At 45.4% G+C, this 18,343-nt stretch overlaps 1 protein-coding gene across 1 annotated transcript in view; it reads left to right on the forward strand.

Moving 5' to 3' along the window:
* Nucleotides 1-233: 233 nt before the first annotated feature.
* LOC124302670 (1-phosphatidylinositol 4,5-bisphosphate phosphodiesterase epsilon-1-like) overlaps nt 234-18,343 on the forward strand; it is a 28,360-nt gene continuing 10,250 nt past the window's right edge. The window contains exons 1-7 of the mRNA XM_046759062.1: nt 234-552; nt 1,622-1,767; nt 6,619-6,814; nt 9,460-9,912; nt 11,374-11,828; nt 13,197-13,482; nt 17,166-17,374. Coding sequence (XP_046615018.1) covers nt 1,745-1,767; nt 6,619-6,814; nt 9,460-9,912; nt 11,374-11,828; nt 13,197-13,482; nt 17,166-17,374 — 1,622 coding nt within the window. The 5' untranslated portion in view covers nt 234-552; nt 1,622-1,744. The remainder of the gene's footprint in view (nt 553-1,621; nt 1,768-6,618; nt 6,815-9,459; nt 9,913-11,373; nt 11,829-13,196; nt 13,483-17,165; nt 17,375-18,343) is intronic.

Consider the following 18,343-nt stretch of genomic DNA (forward strand, 5'->3'; position numbering starts at 1 on the left):
TATCACGCGACCCCGAGCCTCGACTCGTACACGGAATGCGAAGCCCAACCCTCCCACTCGTCCCTGACACGAGTTTAAGGATATTTGCGAAACGAGCGAGCGAGCGAGCGAGCGAGCAGAGACAGCCGGCGTGGGTATACATGTTTGCATAAGACGTTGAAATATGCAATAACGTAGAGGTAGCGAGGTCAGGTACAGCAGGCACGCATATTTTATTATATCGTTGCAGAACTGGAGAAGCGGCCGCAGCCGCAGCCGCCTCAGAGCTCCGAGGAGCTGGAGGATTTGCACAAGCTGCTACACTTCCCCGAGGAGGTGGCGATCAGGTTGTCCGAGTCCGAGTACCAGTTGTTCTACCAGGTCCCGCCGAGCGAGTACCTCCGACACGTAGCCCAGGACGTGAGCACACCTCGCAAAAGCCCGCGACCCCCCGCGTCACCTGGCTGCACCCCGAGCACCGCCAACACTGCGACGCAAACCGAGGGTGGGGAGTGGGGGGGACTGGCACCCGTCTTCTCGTCTGTGCAGACCCTCATCAACCGCTTTAATGAGGTAGCCACTCGGCGAGTACGCCGCCGCCCTTGCCCGACCCTAACAAGGTTCTTCGAGCACCTCGACGGAGCGGCTTCTCGAAGAAGATTCCGCTCCTCCTCCCCGTCTCCTTTCGCTTTCTCCCGAAACATTCTCACTTTCTTCTCCGCAGCCGTTGACGAAGCGGGTGGGTTCTGTGATCTGGCGGCATGCTAGAAAATTTGAAAATTCGACGAATTACTAGCTCACTCGCGCCACGTTACGACGGTGGATTTATAAAAACGGAAGAACCGGGGGTTCTGTTTACCTGTAATCCGTTACGCGATCGAGGGGGATTTGTGAATTTCGCTACAATGCCGCGCCCTGCAAACGCGGGTGTGCAATTTTGATTGCAATTTGCAAAATCGCTCGGTTTTACCGTGGGCACGGTTTAACGTGTGTAAAGTATCGCGTCGCAGACAGCCGATGAAACGCGTCCGATTTGAGCATAGAATTGTATTTTTGAACGGCATTTGAACGACGGTTAATTGCTGAAAACGCTGAAACCATCGTCACCGTCAAATTGTTTCGACTCTCGCGTATAATAGTGCCCGTAATTCGAAATAACCGCTGCCTGCATTGACCGACTTTTCGACTTTCGCGTGTCGCACAAACGGCTGTGAGAAATTAGACCATTCGGTAATTTACGAGGTCTGACCAATTCTCTTCAAACTGACGGAGTGACCCCCGTCCGGCTCGAACTCCGCACCAGGTGAGATAACATCTCGGTCACGTAGTTCGGATCGATAGGTATAATATAGTTCGCCGTGGTAAAACGGGGAAATAACACCAGGGCAATAAAATTCGACTGCGAGTCTTAATCACGAGCTGTAATCAGCCCATTCGGGAAAAGTGTTGCCCTCGAAACTCGGCCTCGCGAAGCAACAGGCAATTCGTGAAATGTGACCGTCTCGCGGCTGACGGTCGTTCGTCTTTATCGCCTCGGCACGAGCCTGTTATCTCGCAATTTTTTCCCCCCCATTCCCGTCGCCCGGAGTCCTGGACGGTGACTAGGAACGATAAACATACCGCGTTTCTTTCCACGCTTCAGGTGAGCTCATGGGTAACCAACGCTGTAACGAATGGCGTCACCGTCGAAGAAAGACAGGCGGTACTGTCCTGCCTTCTACGGGTCGCTCAGACATGCTGGAATACGGGAAACTTTAACTCGGCGATGGAAATCATAGCCGGACTCAAGTAAGAACGACACCAACGTCTCTTCGCATGCTAGGCTAATTGTTTTCCTGTTGTAACCATTTTCTAATCGATTAATCGATTGTAAAACTTTTAATTTACGCCAGAATAAATTCCGCAGTTCTCCCATTTTCGACTTAGAGAGGTGAATCGCTCTACCGCTGTGCGTCGGTGCAGGCGATCATTTGAGAAAAGGAAACGGATTTTTCGAATATCGTTCGACACCAGCCGTACAAGTTAGATTTTCAGAAAAATCTTAAACTCCATTTCCGTACCGCAGTATTGCCGATGTAAAAGGTGAAACGAGCACCGATATTTTACTTACATTACCCGGGCATTGCACCTTGTAAAAGTAGCGGGGAAACGTGAGACGACAATTGCGGTCGTTACCCGAGAAACCCATCGTATTTCCCCATTCAAAAATATATTTCACCGAGTTCGCTGCACTGGGTATAGGTATATCAGATATAAGACAGAGCGTTAACATACAGGTATCCGTCTACGGTTGAATAGATTGTCGAAACGTGCGCTGGAAACTTCTGTTATAACGTCACCGCAGTGATAAGATGGCCGGGCTGAGAAACTTCCGTAGGATACGGCGCTGCTCGAGGATGCATGTCGGGAAACTCTGCTGAACCTCTCCTCGAGGATCGAATACCGGAACGGCAGTAATGCGCAAAGATTAACCCCATACGTAGAATTTTTTTTTCCTAGCAAAAGGATACACGCTTTAGACGACAAAAGTTTTCCTCGAGATATACACTTTATACGGATGTGCCGCATGTGTTTCGCAGCCGCGCGCTGTTCGGCGAATTGTCTTCGGTTTATCTTCCGGACGAAGAGACCCTGGTGTACGTCTACCTCGGAAAGTTTCGCGCTGCAGAACCAGCCATCGGATCCAACGAGCAAAGTACCGCGGTGTTAATGTACCGCATAGACGTACGCGTCCCACCCACACATATGCGGAATAGACATCCTAGTCACGTGACTTTCTAGCGGATAACCCGCGGAAGAAGTATTCGGGGAAACACGAGCGCGAAACAGTTCGCATCTGTAAAGTTTAAAATCCGCGGGTGCAGTCGATCGGAGATTATCCATTCAGCGGTGGGATGTGACTCCCTTATCCTGGGGTCTGTTAGTTAGCGCGGATTTCGCAGGAAAGCTCAGACTTCGTAATGCATGCACTCTAATGCACTAATAATTATCGCATCTCCCGTGAAAACCGGTATAATTATTCTGTAATCAGTTTTGCGGGGTTATTGGATCGCGGTGCAATTTCCACTTGTTGTTGTACAGCGCTCATCGGCTCACGTTGTATTCGTATAATAATGGGTTTAAACGACTCGTACGTACCGCATGCAAAGTCTCCGTTAATTCGATCTTCTTCGGATAACAATTAGCGCGTGGTCATTTCTGCAGCACAGATTTTCCAACGGATAACTCGAAATAATTCTTTGTTAAGACTCGTTTTTAATCGTATAAGAAGTGAATTTTTCTTCGAGTTAGACGAAATTTGACAACGCTAACTGACTGCGTCGAAAGTTGTTGAGTGTTCTTTTCACGTGTCACTCAGATTTTTTGGCGTCGGTTAACTCGACGGAAATAAAGTGGCCTTCAACATCCGTTACAAGCGAGCCGCGCGATTTGACGACCGCCCTGATAGAACCTGTCTTCGGCAAGGCTCAAAGGGTGGAAGAAATTCGAATCCTCGGATTATCGGGCGGTAAATGATGCCTGTCATGTTTCTGAAATATTAGAGGGGAGATACAAGAAGGAAAAATTCTGAGCTGTTGTACCCGTTGTCTACGCATTTTTTTCTTCACTCTGTCTATTTTACTCCTCTCTAACGTTTTCAGGAACACACGCACGTGAGAGGTGAGAAGATTGCGTTCGGCGATCGAGGCAGATATGCTATAACAAAGCGAATTCGGCCAGTATTGCCGCGACCCTTCAATCCTCGCGTTTGCATAATGCCTGTTACGTTCGAGTTTTCTCAAGTATGATTTTTTTTATCCGAGGGTCGTAATGTTCGTTGAACGCATATTGGACTTGATAAAATAATCGGGCTTAAAAGTAGCGGGGGAGCGAAAAGAAATTAAACAGTACATCCATTATCACTGTTAGAAAAATTTAAGCGAACATAATGTTCGAGCAGATCCACTTTATGATTGTGTTATTTGTTACATTTCGGTTAGCGAATATGACGCACAGTTTTGTAATTTTAACGCTTAAATTGTCATATAAGCCCATTTAATTTGTCATTTTTACTTTATTTTTCACGTGTTAAAATATAAAAAAATAGTCAAATAAACCCTAAGATTATATTGGACTTGTGGAGCATTTTTTTTCTGACCGTGTACCTATAAACTGCTAATCCGTATCATCGAGGGTATATTGCGTCTCTTAGAAACAATTTGTACAAGTCATCATTGTTTAAAAATTCGAATTCCTTGCGTTTGTCGTATACAAAAATTTAGCAGTACGATGAGTTGGATTTTAAATACATTACACCTACAAAAGTGAACTTGACTCGGTAACGTTCGCGGACAAGTAATCCCTACAGTTTTCTTTTCCACAGAATGTCCAACGAGGATTTTATTCGGAACAGTAACAGCTCGCATTTCTTATCTGAAGCGGACAGCTGCAGCTTGCACAAAAAAAAAAGAAAAAGAGAAATATTAATAAAAAATAAACTGCATCCAACTTTTTCCTCTGTTAACTCGAATGCGCTGCTTTTCATCCGTTCCTGTTCAAACGTTAAAGAGAATGAGAAACGATAGAATTATGGTGAACGAAGTAACCGAATGGCGTTGGCACCTGCACAGCAGCATTCCGCGGGATGAAAAGCTTTGTTAAATTATATACAAGATGGGTAAAAAAGTAGAGGAGAATGAATAGAGGGACCGGAGTTGGAAGGAGATCGCGATAATGATTCGGATCAAATATTTACTTCTAACGTCGAAGAGAAGAAATAGCTAAGCGAGGGTTAGGCGCAAGATAGTTGTTTTCCAAGTTTAATCACGATCGCTTGCCGCGGATACGGAATCGAGTTTCGACTAGGGTGCGGGAACGGTAAACTCTTAATATTTTATGTGCTTTTTACGAAACGATTCCTGGTGGCGTTACCCTGCGAAAGTTACGAAGCTTCCGACTGTCCGAGTGCCGGTGATAAAGCGACATTCACCTGCGCGGACACGGCGAGGCTCGCAAGCTTCTCCATGCACATGCTGCATCCCGGAGGTCGGAACAGTTTCCGGTGCGCGTCCATTAGCCTTAGGTTCTAAGGTCGGCCTGCATCCGTAAACCTTTACGATCCAAGTCAATTTCCGGCGGAGCGCTGTTGCCGGTTTCGGTCCGCGCCGAAGAATCGCGTTCCATATCTTTACATTCCCATTTCGAATTCAAATAACAACCGCAAGGAGAGGCTCTTTGGCGAAAGACGTTTCCTGGGGAGGGTTCGAATTCGACGTAGAATTCACGCCGATGTTCGCGCACCCTTACAGCGCACGAATGCTCGGCTTATTGAACTCGATTCGTCTATTGCCACGGGGTGAAGCGGGTGTCTTCGAAATTTCGAGCTTGCTTTTCGGTGGGATGATAACGGGGCCGGATGACGTCGTCGAAGGGTAAATAAAAACCGGCGGCAAACGACGAAAGATACTTTGCGCCTCGAGTGGAGGGCCGTACTCGCAGTACGGGCAAAAACTCGTCTGTCTGCTTCTTCCCGAGCGTACAAAGCCACTTTGGGGAATAGCCCGAGATGCTGCCGCAGCGACGAAATCATTCTTGAAGTAACTATGAACGCCGGGATAAAATTACTGCGATAAATACAGAAAAATATCGGGGCTACAGTGCTTCTCGAACCCTCGGGACGCGAGTCTCGCGTTTCTCGTGAATCATCGCTTGCCCCTTTTGACGCGACGACGCGACCTCGTAACCCGGCGAAACCAGCCTCACAATGCTATACCTGCATGGAATCAGAATTTTACGCGATACTTCGGTTCGTATTTCACGATACACGATCCCCTTCGAGGGTCCTAGAGATTGGATGGGATGGGACGAAACGAACTTGTGGCTGAGTTGACTTATTGCCAAAACGGCTCGATCCGCCATCGATCGTTGGAAATAATTGCATGGATGCTCATCGTACGCCTTTCGTCGTGTATAGGGTAGCTCAATTGTGGCAGGAAAAATGCACACTTCGGTCTGTCATAGTTAATAGGTTTGTCGTTACGCGCGCAAAATTTCAAACCCGGTTATTGACCTAGTCAGAGAAAGACAGAGAGAGAGAGAGAGTGATAGAGAGAGAAATGCTGAACCCGAATTTTCAGCACAGAGTCTCACGGGAGAAATGATCTCGAAAACCCTTGTCTGCCAAGTCATCATGTTATTCTGAACCGCGATATTTGTCGGAAAAAAAAACAAGCAATTAATCCAAAAGGCTGTGATAGTCAATATCTCGCAGCGAATCATTGGGTCGCATCGACAATACGAACAAGAATTTTTGAGAATAACCAGATTACGATGTAATCTAGATTAAAGGCTTTAGTCAAGTTTTCCGTCACCAGTGATAAGAAGAAGTTCTCGTCAAAGTTCGTTACACGAGTAAATAACTTGACCGAAAATTATAATTCGAAACTTGACAATAATTATTGATAAAACAGACACGCACTTTGTATAATGGGAGTTTCGAGGCACCAAAAAATATGGATCAGCCCGACGTACGACGAATTCACCTACTCTAAACGTCCGTATTTAATTTCAACAGAAGGTTTTTTGTCTCACCAACATTTTCATAAGACTGATACGGATCTTCTTTTACGTTTTAATTTTTGGAACAAACTTCCGTTGCAGATCAAACAAGTTAAAACCATTCTGGCAGAGCGTGAACGAGCCGTTGCCAATCTTGGAAGATCTCTCCACCGCTCTCCTCTCTTCCAAGTATGAAGAAGCTCTGGCCCGAGCCCTGGCGATGCCGGAGTGTCCGGTGGTGCCATTTTTCGGAGCGTTCCTCAGGGAGCTGCGCGAGGCTCTGGCCGCCGAGACGAAGGTATAATAAAAGATATGAAAACCGTTACGGTTATACCGCAATATCGGCACCCTCGAGTTCCTCCACGGGGCGGTGGTGGTAGGATGAAACTGTTTCGTCAGACGTTTTCAGGCACTCACGTCCAGCCACCCGCCGCCGGAAACAGGGCTCTTCCGCAAGTCGAAGCGCACCAACGGCTACCGGGGTGCGGGGCAGGGGTTTCTATCGGCCTCCAGCAGCTACGATGGTTGTAGGCCGGCGGAAACTACTTGCCTCCGTCCCGGCTCCTCGTCGTTAAAACAGTTTCATGATCCGTGTCGGATCGAGTCCGAGGGTTAAAATGCACGCAATAGGTGCACGACCCCCGCCTCGTTGTGAATTTTCTGCGACGGCGACTCGGGAGGGATTTCACAGGGGTTGAACGAGTCTCTTATCCGTATACGTGCGTGCACACATACCTGTGAACTTCGAAGAAGATCGCGTTTCAAGTGGCACCTGGGTTCACCTTTGTCGGCGTTGAATCGCCGCGAATATTGCACCGCGGCGTTGTGCTTTCTGCACGATCCTCGGTGAGCATTTTATGCCGTAAATTTATCCTACCGCCGTGCAGCATCGGCAGAGGAACGGAACCGTCAAAGGAAAGCTGGCGCTCTGCGGGACGTGCGGAAATGCAAGCGAGTCTCTCTGCTCTTTGCATATCCACGGTTGCATTCCGAGTACAGGCATCAGCTTTGCCACTCGGGAATTTCTCAGTTACACCCCCGTTTCTAGTCGAGGCGGTTCGCCCCGATCTGCGTAGGTGGTTAACACACGTCTGATCGAAAGTCTGCCCCCCTTTTTCGGCTGTCCCGAGGGCGTCGCGACGCTCGTATGGGTATAATCTGAGATTAATCGAGTTTGTTCTCAGAAGACGGCGAGACGCGGCTGGCATCCGTCTTTCTCTCTCTCTCTCTCTCTCTCTCTCTCTCTCCCTCTCTCCCTCTCGCACTCTCGTTGTGGTTGAAATTCTGGTCGCCGCGGCCGGAAGAGCGGAGGAAATTGGCTAAAACAATACACAGAGCCGACGAGTTAATCCGAGGCTTTGTTCTCCGAGCGAGTGCCTGTCGCGAGTCCCGAATTCATTGGGAATTATTAAAATATGAAAACGATTCTGTAACTCGTCGTGACGGCGTCGTCTCGTCGCCCCGACGACGATCCTCCCTACTACGGGAAATATCGATTTTCAACTTTACAACAGACACGTTCGCTATTGCACCGCCGAATTTACGTTACACCTACCTCGCACAGTTTTCAACCTTCGGACGTTCTTCTCGTTTTCCTCCTCCTCTTTTTGCCTCTTCGCAACACCGTTTAACGTGCAATTATCGCACGATTATATAATATTCAGGTCACGCGTTATATTATTATTCAAGACAGCTCCCACATATTCTGCATGCATTATAAATACGTATATCTATAATATAACACGCATATATATTTTCAAGGTGTTTCCTACGTTGACCTATTTTCTCGTCGCGCAGCCTCCGTCAGCTTCTGTATTATACAGATGAAACTGTCAACCGACTCGATTCTAACGATTTCTTGCTTCCTGAATTAGAAGTTTAATTGGCAGATGGATGATTGGCTTAACTTGGCTTGGTAACTTTTCTTCTTTTTCCATACTCTTCAGTTTGTTATTTTTCTATGTTTTTTCACCCGCAATCTCCAATACGCACTCTGCAACCTTCACGCAGTACGCGATAAATCGTGAAAAGCCTCTTGTATATACATATATACGCTTGATTTATATTAGGCAGCGAGGAAAATCTCGTTTCGCGGTATACGGTACCTCTGAAACAAATTTTCAACGTAATCCGTTCCTTCGATTCACACCTATAGCTGCAGCCTCGAACCTTGAATGGTATTTTCTGACTCGGTTTTGCTTCAAACTTCCGTAATCATTCGATACTCGTAAATTTTTGAGTGCTTCGACCTTTCGATCCGAATTCAAATGGCTTAGTTTGTGATTTTGATACTTGAACACGACTCATACTTTTCTCGCCACGCGCTGTAGACCCAAGCGTGATATCCGATTCGGATAAGGCGTCTTGCTGAGATTTCTGCGCAGAATGCCACAAGGTGGGAATAACGTCGAGGCGAGAATCACACGACAGCGTATTTACCTCGTGAAATAAGAACAATACCGTCGCCTTCGTGGTCCCAGAATCACTCTGCATCGCGACAGGCAGGGTTTCACGACTGCTGTCACGTTTACTCATACCTTTATCATCGACCTCGGGATAGCACTTGTATTTCCTGCAAGAGGGTGAATCATTTCGTTCCGCTTCACGGTCACGTTTCTTTATCTTTCCCCGCTCCCGAACCGTGATCGTTAATTTCTGAGTCTCGATCCATCAAAAATTCCCATTCACCTCAACGAGACCCCCGATGATCTGAGTTTAAAATTGCCAGAGTATCGGCTCTCACCTTCGTTTGCACCATTTTTTCATTCAATGAGAAAATTACGTCTAACGTCCTTCGAAAGCTTAAACAAAACCAGATGCGTGTATTGCCTATCCTCACGTCGTCTAACTTTCCTCGAGAAACAGAGAGAAACAGAGAGAGAGAGAGAGAGAGAGAGAGAGTATTCAGCGCGACGAAAGGTCACCGCCCGACTTTGTTTTCAGTACAAGGCTGGGTCGGAGCCGAAAGAGGAGAGTTTGTATGCTAGCAGTAACAAGGGTGAGCCCCTTGAACATGTGCCTTCATCCTCGCCTGGCGCGAGGATCAGTGTGGAGAGTAATGCGGAGGCACCCGCGGGGTGGAGTTCGACAAGTAGTTCGGCGAAGTTCCGCCTTGAAGTGGTCGACGACACCCAGGCAGTGCTGGACAAGGTGGGGCTCTTCCACCAGCACCATCACGCCCGGGGAAAGGACGCGACGACGAGCTCGCTCCACCGGACCCTGAGCATTCACACGACGGCCCTGGAGCAGGCCTACATGACGGAGGAGTGCGACGAGAACGACTACCACCTGGACCTGGACACCTACCAGCCGGTTCAGCCGCTGGCGAACGATCACGGGGTGGCGATTTTCCCGGTCGGAGCTCCCCACGCCGGGATGAATCACCACGTCCTCCAGGTACGACGCAAGGCCGCTCGGATAAAGCTCCGGGGCTCGAGGACGAGCCGAGGCCCGGCGGCTTCCTCTTGCTCTTCCTCTTTCGCCACCCTATTCGAGTAGTGCGACAATATAGATAGTGAGATGCACAAGTTTACCGAGGATCAGGATCTTGTTCGAGGGCTCTGCAAGAGTTTACCGGAACCTAACGGAATTACTCTCCTTTACTTACTCCCGTTTCTACACCATTTCTCGACGCGAACCCAAACCCTGTAAACGTATTCGATGTCCGGTAGGAAATTTTACTTCCCTTCGCGCCGAGCTACTCTCAGTTTCCTACATTCGATGAATCTATCTGTCTCTAATTCTATACGTACCACGTTGTCGGAGCTGTATAATTATACGTTTATACTGATACGTAGGTACCATGATTGAATGATCCAAAAATAAAACTATGTTCCGTATAAATTCACGGCCCCCTTTTCGCGTTATGTATTAATCTTTACTACGGTCAATACGGGTGTAGTTCTCGACACCCTATTCGCGTCGATGTGTAGTTCAGGTAAAATTATGGCAGAAACTCTACACTTTAGTGATTTGGATCTCGTTATCAGTTGCAGTACGTTTTCAAGCACTCCAAAGTAGTCACTGTCACGGTTTTCCGCTTTTCAGACGTCCAATGAGTTAGAGTAGATTAGATGCACCACTTGTGGTCGTTTTTATAAAATTTTGTACCTATGTATACGAGAATTCGAGTTCAAGCAAGTTTGATTGTTAAATGCAGGATATCTTGGTAATTAATATACTTTACTGTTAAAAATAGTATTAGCTAATTCCATTTCTCACCCTCTGTATTCTTACACCTTTTCCGCACCCATACGCTTTGTCTCTAAACTCACTCATATTCTAACTCTGAACAACCTCACATTACAGACTCCTCACCTACCTTCCGACCTGCACACTTCGTTTCTACTGTTCCGTCAAGTTCCTCACAGTAAACATGTAACTGATATTCCAAGTATACCCAAAGTTATTCAACCCTCACCCTAACCTCCGGTTGTTCGAAAACGTGAAAGCGAAGCCGAACCAACCTGTTCCTTTCCGCTCGGGAATAGACAACCTTCACAGACGTAACATTCACGTAAATCAAAGTACGTACCTCCATACCATTTCCGACCACAAAAGAAACACATACCGAGGCCAAGACTAAAACCGGTACATCTACCCTCGTACCGCACAAAAAAATACAGCGAACACCATGGCTGGACGAAGGATCAACCTGCTTCGTCCAGGGTAGCAAAAAAGCAGCGAGGTCGTGTTCGGTTCTCGTTAGCGTCCGCGGCTCGAGGAATAGGAATAGCTTCTTGGGTTTCTGGCGAGCTTTAACTGGAATTTTCTCCCCTCCACGAATCCCCGTAAAATAATACTCACGCGAATGCTTCCTTGAGAGAAATGAGCAGCATACGGGTGTTGGGTCGGCAGATCCTGCACCACGGAACGACCTTGGTCCACTGGGACTGCGACGGAGGAACGTCGAGGACGGCGTTGGTTTACGCCCGCGTCGACCGCGCCTGTGGCACCTTCACCTGGGAGAAACCGACCTGGAGTCCCCTGAAGACCGCATCCCTCGGGACTACGGTCACCGAGTTCTCGCTCTTCGTCAATCCCGAGGAGTCACTTCCGGCGGGGCTAACGACCAAGTACGCGGCCCGACTTCCGGACTGCGCCGCGGTCACCCTCGAGGACGGATACCTGGACCTCAGCTCCGTCAAGGAGATTATGATCGGATGCTGCGACCGCGACCGCGACTCCGACCTCAGGGCCATCTGCAAAAGGTACGGACTCCCGGGTTCCGATTCCTGCATAGGCCTGATGTACGGTACCAGCCTTTCCGACAACCGGCTCATCTTTCTGCTCTGTCCGCCCGCCCTGAACAAGTGAGTTCTTCGAAGTTCTTTTTATCGCTTTATCTATTCTATTTATCGCGTGCTCTCTTAAACGGCAATATAATGGTTTCCGAGACGGGTGGGGGGGGTTCCAATATTATCCCGAATCCCGGGTGAAGGGAGGAAAAATTTTGCATGCGAATTTACCGACACCTAAGGGCTTTTTATACATATAATTCAGAGGCTGATCGGAACGAGGGTGACGCTCTTTCTTATATACGAAATCAGCTTACGCGGTGTTTCACTTCGCGCTTCGCTCGGTGCATTACGTATTACAATTTTATCCGAAAATGATAAACGAGATAAATTAAAGGAAATGGTACGCGTGCGGGAGTTCCTTTTCTGTTTGCGATTAAAGAGAAATTGAAATTTCGTTGCGTAAAGTAGCGTTACGTACACGGATTAGATACGAGGGTAAATTTTTTTCTTTTAATCGCTGTTCGAACTCATCGTGCGGTCGATTATACCAAAAATAATGTTTTTCCTGCTTACAGTGTTTCGTTAAATAGTGGAAATAACATTTTCCAGGCAACTAACTCTACACGCGTGTCGGTACATAATTTATGTGCGACCGGGGGGACTGAATACGAGTATAGGTCGCCCGAGATACGGTGTATTTTAGTAGAGAAACGGTTCAAATAGACAGTCTGACTCCTTTATGTAAGTTAGAAGACGAGTTGAGTCGTGTATAGGGCGAAGCTTATATATTTCCCACTGTTTGAAATTCACTTCAGGCTTCTTCCTGTCGAGAGCTGGCGCAGCTTCGAACTTCAAGACGACTGTACAAACTTTCGATAGCTATTATACGCTAAAGCGGGGAGTTGAGTAACTGATTATTCTAATGGCCGCACAGATGACTAAATGATGAGTCATTCAACCCCGTGAATAATCTACCCCGCATATTGAATCGGGCAGGTATTTTTCTGACGGTGGTTGACAAGATCGCCTTGTAAGAAGTTATACCTTTGTTTTTATAAGCCTCTTTAATCCTCCTTCGTCGTCTTGGTCCTACTTCTCCACGGACGGTAATAATTGGGTATCAATTTACGCTTTCGCCAGATCTCCGAAGCTTCCGGGAAAATTGATTCGAAAATTGATACTAAAGGGGCGGTTTCAAGTTTGACATCAATTTATTATCGATTTATTACCGGCCTTTATTCGCGAGCGGGGAAAATATAAGGGCGCAACGAACCGAGACCCGCAACTTTAGGGAGCTTGTAAACAAAAAAAAAAGGAAATGGAAAAGGAAGACGAAATTGCTAGGACCAAATTCTGCAGCCCCCGTTCCTCCGGGCACGATCTGCAGCCGGATCGTTGATAATCATATCGTTCACTCGTGTTCCCTCGTTTGCCGAACAGAATTTGGTACATGGGATTGTGCTGGATACTTCGGGGCTTGAAACGTCAGCAACAACTCACCGATCGAAGATCACGATGGCTGAAGGAGAAATTCCTTCAGCTGTATTTCGAGGAGCCGGGAATAATGCCGGTCACTGCTGACGCGATTCGCGTTTTCGGCGGACGTGATTGGGCCTTGACGGACAGCATCGGCACGCTCTCACCGACCGGAAGTGCCACGATGCGCCGCCGAAACGTGAAGGGAAAGAAGACGAAATCCATCGGAAACATCCACGCGCTGACTAAGGTACGAACTCAGATTTTCACGTTCGCGAGAGGAAGTGAGATTCCTCCGATTTGTCTGTTTTCAAATTGTCGTTCATAAATTATCTCACCGCGCTTCTGGCCGTTTCGGACCCGTTATAAAAATAACTCTCACGTGATGTTGTATACGACGTATAACTATGTTGGGCATAGTTATATGGCATATACGTATAACTAGCCATACAAGTACCTGGTGAATAATAACGTGGCCGCAGGTTGGTCGATTGAATTTTCATCGAGGCCACTGTGATGTGTTCCGTACCTACACGTTTTAATTTTCACCAGTTTCCCGAAGACTGTTACAGGTAATATCGACTACACGTAACCGTCTAGCAATTTTATCAACATCATATGCATTTTCACCGAGTTTCCCATATTAGTCTTCGTTATGCATCGAAATTTGTTACGTAAGAGTTACTCGGTAATCAGAGTTTGAAAATTTTATAACGAGGATGAATTTAGTCTTTGAGACAGGAATAATTGCCCGTGAGTCAATAACGCGACGGGTAATGACGCATCGATTTTGATTGAACGTGACACAATGACACTGTGAAGCATCGTTATGGTTAGAATATTTTTGCACCTGTGGTGCGGAAATACCGAAAATTGAAAGCACCCACTTGATTCACCTTTTGAACCAGTACCAATCAAATTCAACGAGGTACATATCGGCTGATAAATTGGAAGATAAAGTGAATTAACGCATGAAAAATTGAAAAATAAACACTAAAATATAGGAGTATCGTCTGAAGCTTTTCACGATGAACAACCTCTCTGAATTTAAATTGAAAATGAAGTTGGGGTATCTTGTACACTTTCGTAAGCTGAGTTAACAAGAAAGGCTGTGGTTACCATTCCAGTCGATGTAAAAGGGTAGTTTACAGCCACAGTGAACCCGGGAATCGAGCGCTGATTAATTAAATGAGAAAATTAATATTAGCAGGTTAGCTCGTAGGATTGTGACAAAACACACGAACTGTGGAGGTATTTGAACAATAGTCGTCGACGAATGCTGAATTTCTAATGATTACAATCAATAATTACTAAGAGCATGAAATTCGTTTGAGGTTTTTCGTCTTCGAAAATTACGTAGGCTGAAACGATTTTTATTTTGTGAAATGGCGTTAAGTTTTTTTTCTAATTCGGTGACACTGATTACGAATTCACTACTCGTTCTGTCGTATCACATCAGCTTTACAATAAAATGAATATAGCGGTAATTTATAGTTTTTTCATAAAAATAATTATTTTCAATTCTAATTCAAGCCAATAAGTTGTGGCACTCTTTCCACGAGTCAAAAAACATCAAAACTATAGAAACAAGATACCAAAGTCGATGAAATATGAATATGATGGCTGATTACTATTGGTCGTTGAAACGTAATATTGAAAATAAAATCAATAAAAAAATCACGCCCAGGCGTAAATTTATAGATGAACGTAATGTAAACTCGTAATGTAACAATTGCGATTGATACTTTCGTTGTAAATATTTGAATAAAGATATTTTGAACTAAATAAATTGAATTTATCTTGAAAAATGTACAATAAACGTTTTTTTAGTTTTGTGAAAAAGAAGCCAGATGTGACGGAAAGTAAACGCAGACACTTCTGGATTCAGGACACGTGAAATAAAGAATAATAGCCATTGGAATGAAAACAATATTCAAAATTTTTTCATACGTCGGCCTGCGTTATTCGCGAACGACGACAGAATGGAAAAAATTAGAATAGCAGAGAATTGAAAAATCCGAACGGATCCAGCGAGTCTCGTCTTTTACTGCTAATAGAATTAGATATACACGACTGATGGAATTTCTTCGATTTCGATTTAGCGCGTACACATATCGGTAATTGAATTTCGGGCCTCGGATCTACTTCCATCGATCATTGACCATAGAACGTAAAAATAGCTTTGTACCATGCGATCGCGTAACGTGTATCTATTTGTTTGTGTGCGCGCGTCTGTCGGCGGTAGATTTTCGATATACTACTTTTTCCTCTATTGCGTGAGTTTTCGCGATTGCCTCGGATGCTGCATTCTCTACGGATTATTGCTATTTCGCAGTTTCCCCGAGGCGGTCCGATAAAACTTAAAGAGGATACTCGATACGATACTCGGGCTTCCATCTACGCCTTTCCACTGTTTTGCACGATTGTTTTTTCTATCCGGCTTCAAGCGATAGAAGCCCACGGCATACTCCCAATGGTTGTTCGTGCTTCTTATTTCCTTTTCTTTTATTCTTTCATTCCTTTTCTCGTCGCTCTATTTTCCTTTCCTTCGTTGGACATTATTTTTCACTTCACCCGATTGCCTTGCCACATCTTATTTACCTGCATACGTGTATATTGTATATATATATATATTTACAGAATAGATATAGTTTATACATACGTACACACGATTTGTTTCACTAGCTGCAGTACGTACAGGTCGGCCATTCCCTCTGCTACTTCACTTGCAGATTTATCATTTATTCAACTATCCAGTGGTTCATGCCTCTACAGCCCAACGAGCTTCAAATTTCCGTTCCGAGTGCCTAAATTAATTAAAAAGTACCCACCCACTGCCTGCTTCGCCAGGGATAAGCGTTAAAAATTCGTTACGGACACGCTATTCCCTTGCCAAATTCATCATTCATGTTATAAGCACCATAGTGTACGATGTACGCATCGCATATCGTCTGGTTCGTACGTTACTTGTTATACGGGTCGAATAACTTCAATTGTGTCTTGCAAATTATTTAGAAGTGAATGTTAGAGTCGACCTATCACCAGGTTTTCTCCTTATCTCGAGCGTTCTTCATTTCGCATTCGAAGCAAGAAGAAGTGCGTTGTTTGGAGTGTAGAAGCTTTTGCAGCACACCCTGGAGTCATATAATTGAAACTGATGGCACTTGCGTGAAAGTTTTGTTGAGATGACGCGACGCGGAAAAAAATACGTTATTCTACGAAATGATTTCGTTCTCTCAGTCGCTAGATTATCCGTCTCGAAAATTCCGGCTTTTATACCTAATTTGAACATTTCTATAATGAGAGAAATTTCTAACTGTCATTATTTTTTACTGGAAGAGTTCATTAATACAGCTCTAGGTACAAAATAATAATGATTTTTTTACACTATTCTTTTTGATTATGGTCACTCTTACCGTATTTATTCCGACAATTTCATATTGTTGCAGCAACGAATTGAAGTTACGACCTTTTTTAACATTGAAAGAATGTGATTATGTGTAACAAAAAAAAAAAAAAAAAAAACTACAGATTTAATGTTGTAATAAGCAAAAAAATATGGCAGTGGCAACTACAATTACGTTAAATAGTGATTGGTCACTCGTTTTCTTATAATTCAAACAATATTTAAACCGTTATGGCAATGAAAATCTTCTCAGTGTATATTATGGCTAAGATGATTTTTGAAGCAACGACCTGCGATGTTTTTCTTAGAAACTCTGAAACACTGCGGTGGAACTCCAAATTTGAATGAGTGAAAATTCCCAAATTCCCAGTGAAAACCAATATCTACCAGTGGAAAAAAATCACCGACTATTCGGTAACTCTTCACTGATATTTCACGAATTTCCGGCGTATAGGCGCTCAGATTTTTTCCATCGGTATACTTCGACCTGGTTCACGGACGGCGTTTAATTTGGTCTTGAAACGCAGGAGCTGAGCTTCAAGCAGTACGATTCCTCGTCGTCGGACGGAGGTTTAACCACGGCGCCGTTGCGACACATCGCCGGCAGCAGGGAATCCCTGACAAGGATAATCCCGGCATCCCCACGGTCAAGCAGGGAGAGAATGCCGCCGCGCAGTCCCCCGGGATCCGCGGAGAGGATCGTCACCTCCAACCTTCCGTATTCCAGCCTGCAAAGGTACGTTTCATCGGCCGTTTCGCGCCACGCCGCGCCAAGCGCATAACGCAACAGCTACTCCAAATTAAATTTACTTCCCCTATATCTGTGGGGAACTGCCAACGCTGCCTTAATTTCGTTAGCCCTCCCCCCACTTCCTGCGCTTCCCAAACTCGACCTGCTGCCATTTTTGGTCCAGATTTCGAAATGCTGGCGCCATTCGTAAAAGCCGTAACTTAGTCGAAGGATAATTGACGACACGCCGTCCCGAGCACGAGCCTTGTCCACAAATTATACCGATATTTGGAAAGGAGATATTTTTCTCTCTGCTGAATTCAATTCCTACTACCTTTCTCTCCATTCCTATAATCTGTCCCGCAAGTAGACTGATCTGTATTCCGGGATCGTCGTGCTCTGCACGCAATCCCGGGGTGATCAATGACACATTCGATAGCTCACCTCCTATAAGCTCCTGTAAATTTATCGTGAAGGGTAAACTAGAAAACGTATTTTGATACGGCTAGATTAAGGCTCAGGTTCGAAACTGAGTAAACACAGATTTGTTATGTGTCTACATCAATTTATGGAACGGTAAACAACGTCGGTGAATTAATGATGAGTTCAAACATTGTTCCGATTGAATAAAATCTTTCAATCAAGTATTCGATGCTGTTCCGTAATTACCCTTTTTTTTGTACCTTAATAAGCTGCCAGCAGGACAGAATTTCAGGCAACGAACCGACCGTGCAAATTTGTAATTGGCAAACTTTTTATTGCTGCGAAAATACGATCGCAATGCGCGACTGTAATCTTTTTTTTTTTTTTTTTCGTTCAACCAATATTATTAGTTCTCTTCTCAACTCTACGGGACAAGCGATTTCCAATACTGAAAAAATTCAGACAGTGTTCGCAAGAGATTGAATCGTTATTTCTTTATACGGCGTGTAAACTTTTTACGTATACGAACGATACTTTTTTCGTTCAAGGATG

Source organism: Neodiprion virginianus, chromosome 4, assembly GCF_021901495.1.
Source record: "Neodiprion virginianus isolate iyNeoVirg1 chromosome 4, iyNeoVirg1.1, whole genome shotgun sequence".
NCBI classification, from domain to species: Eukaryota; Metazoa; Arthropoda; class Insecta; order Hymenoptera; family Diprionidae; genus Neodiprion; species Neodiprion virginianus.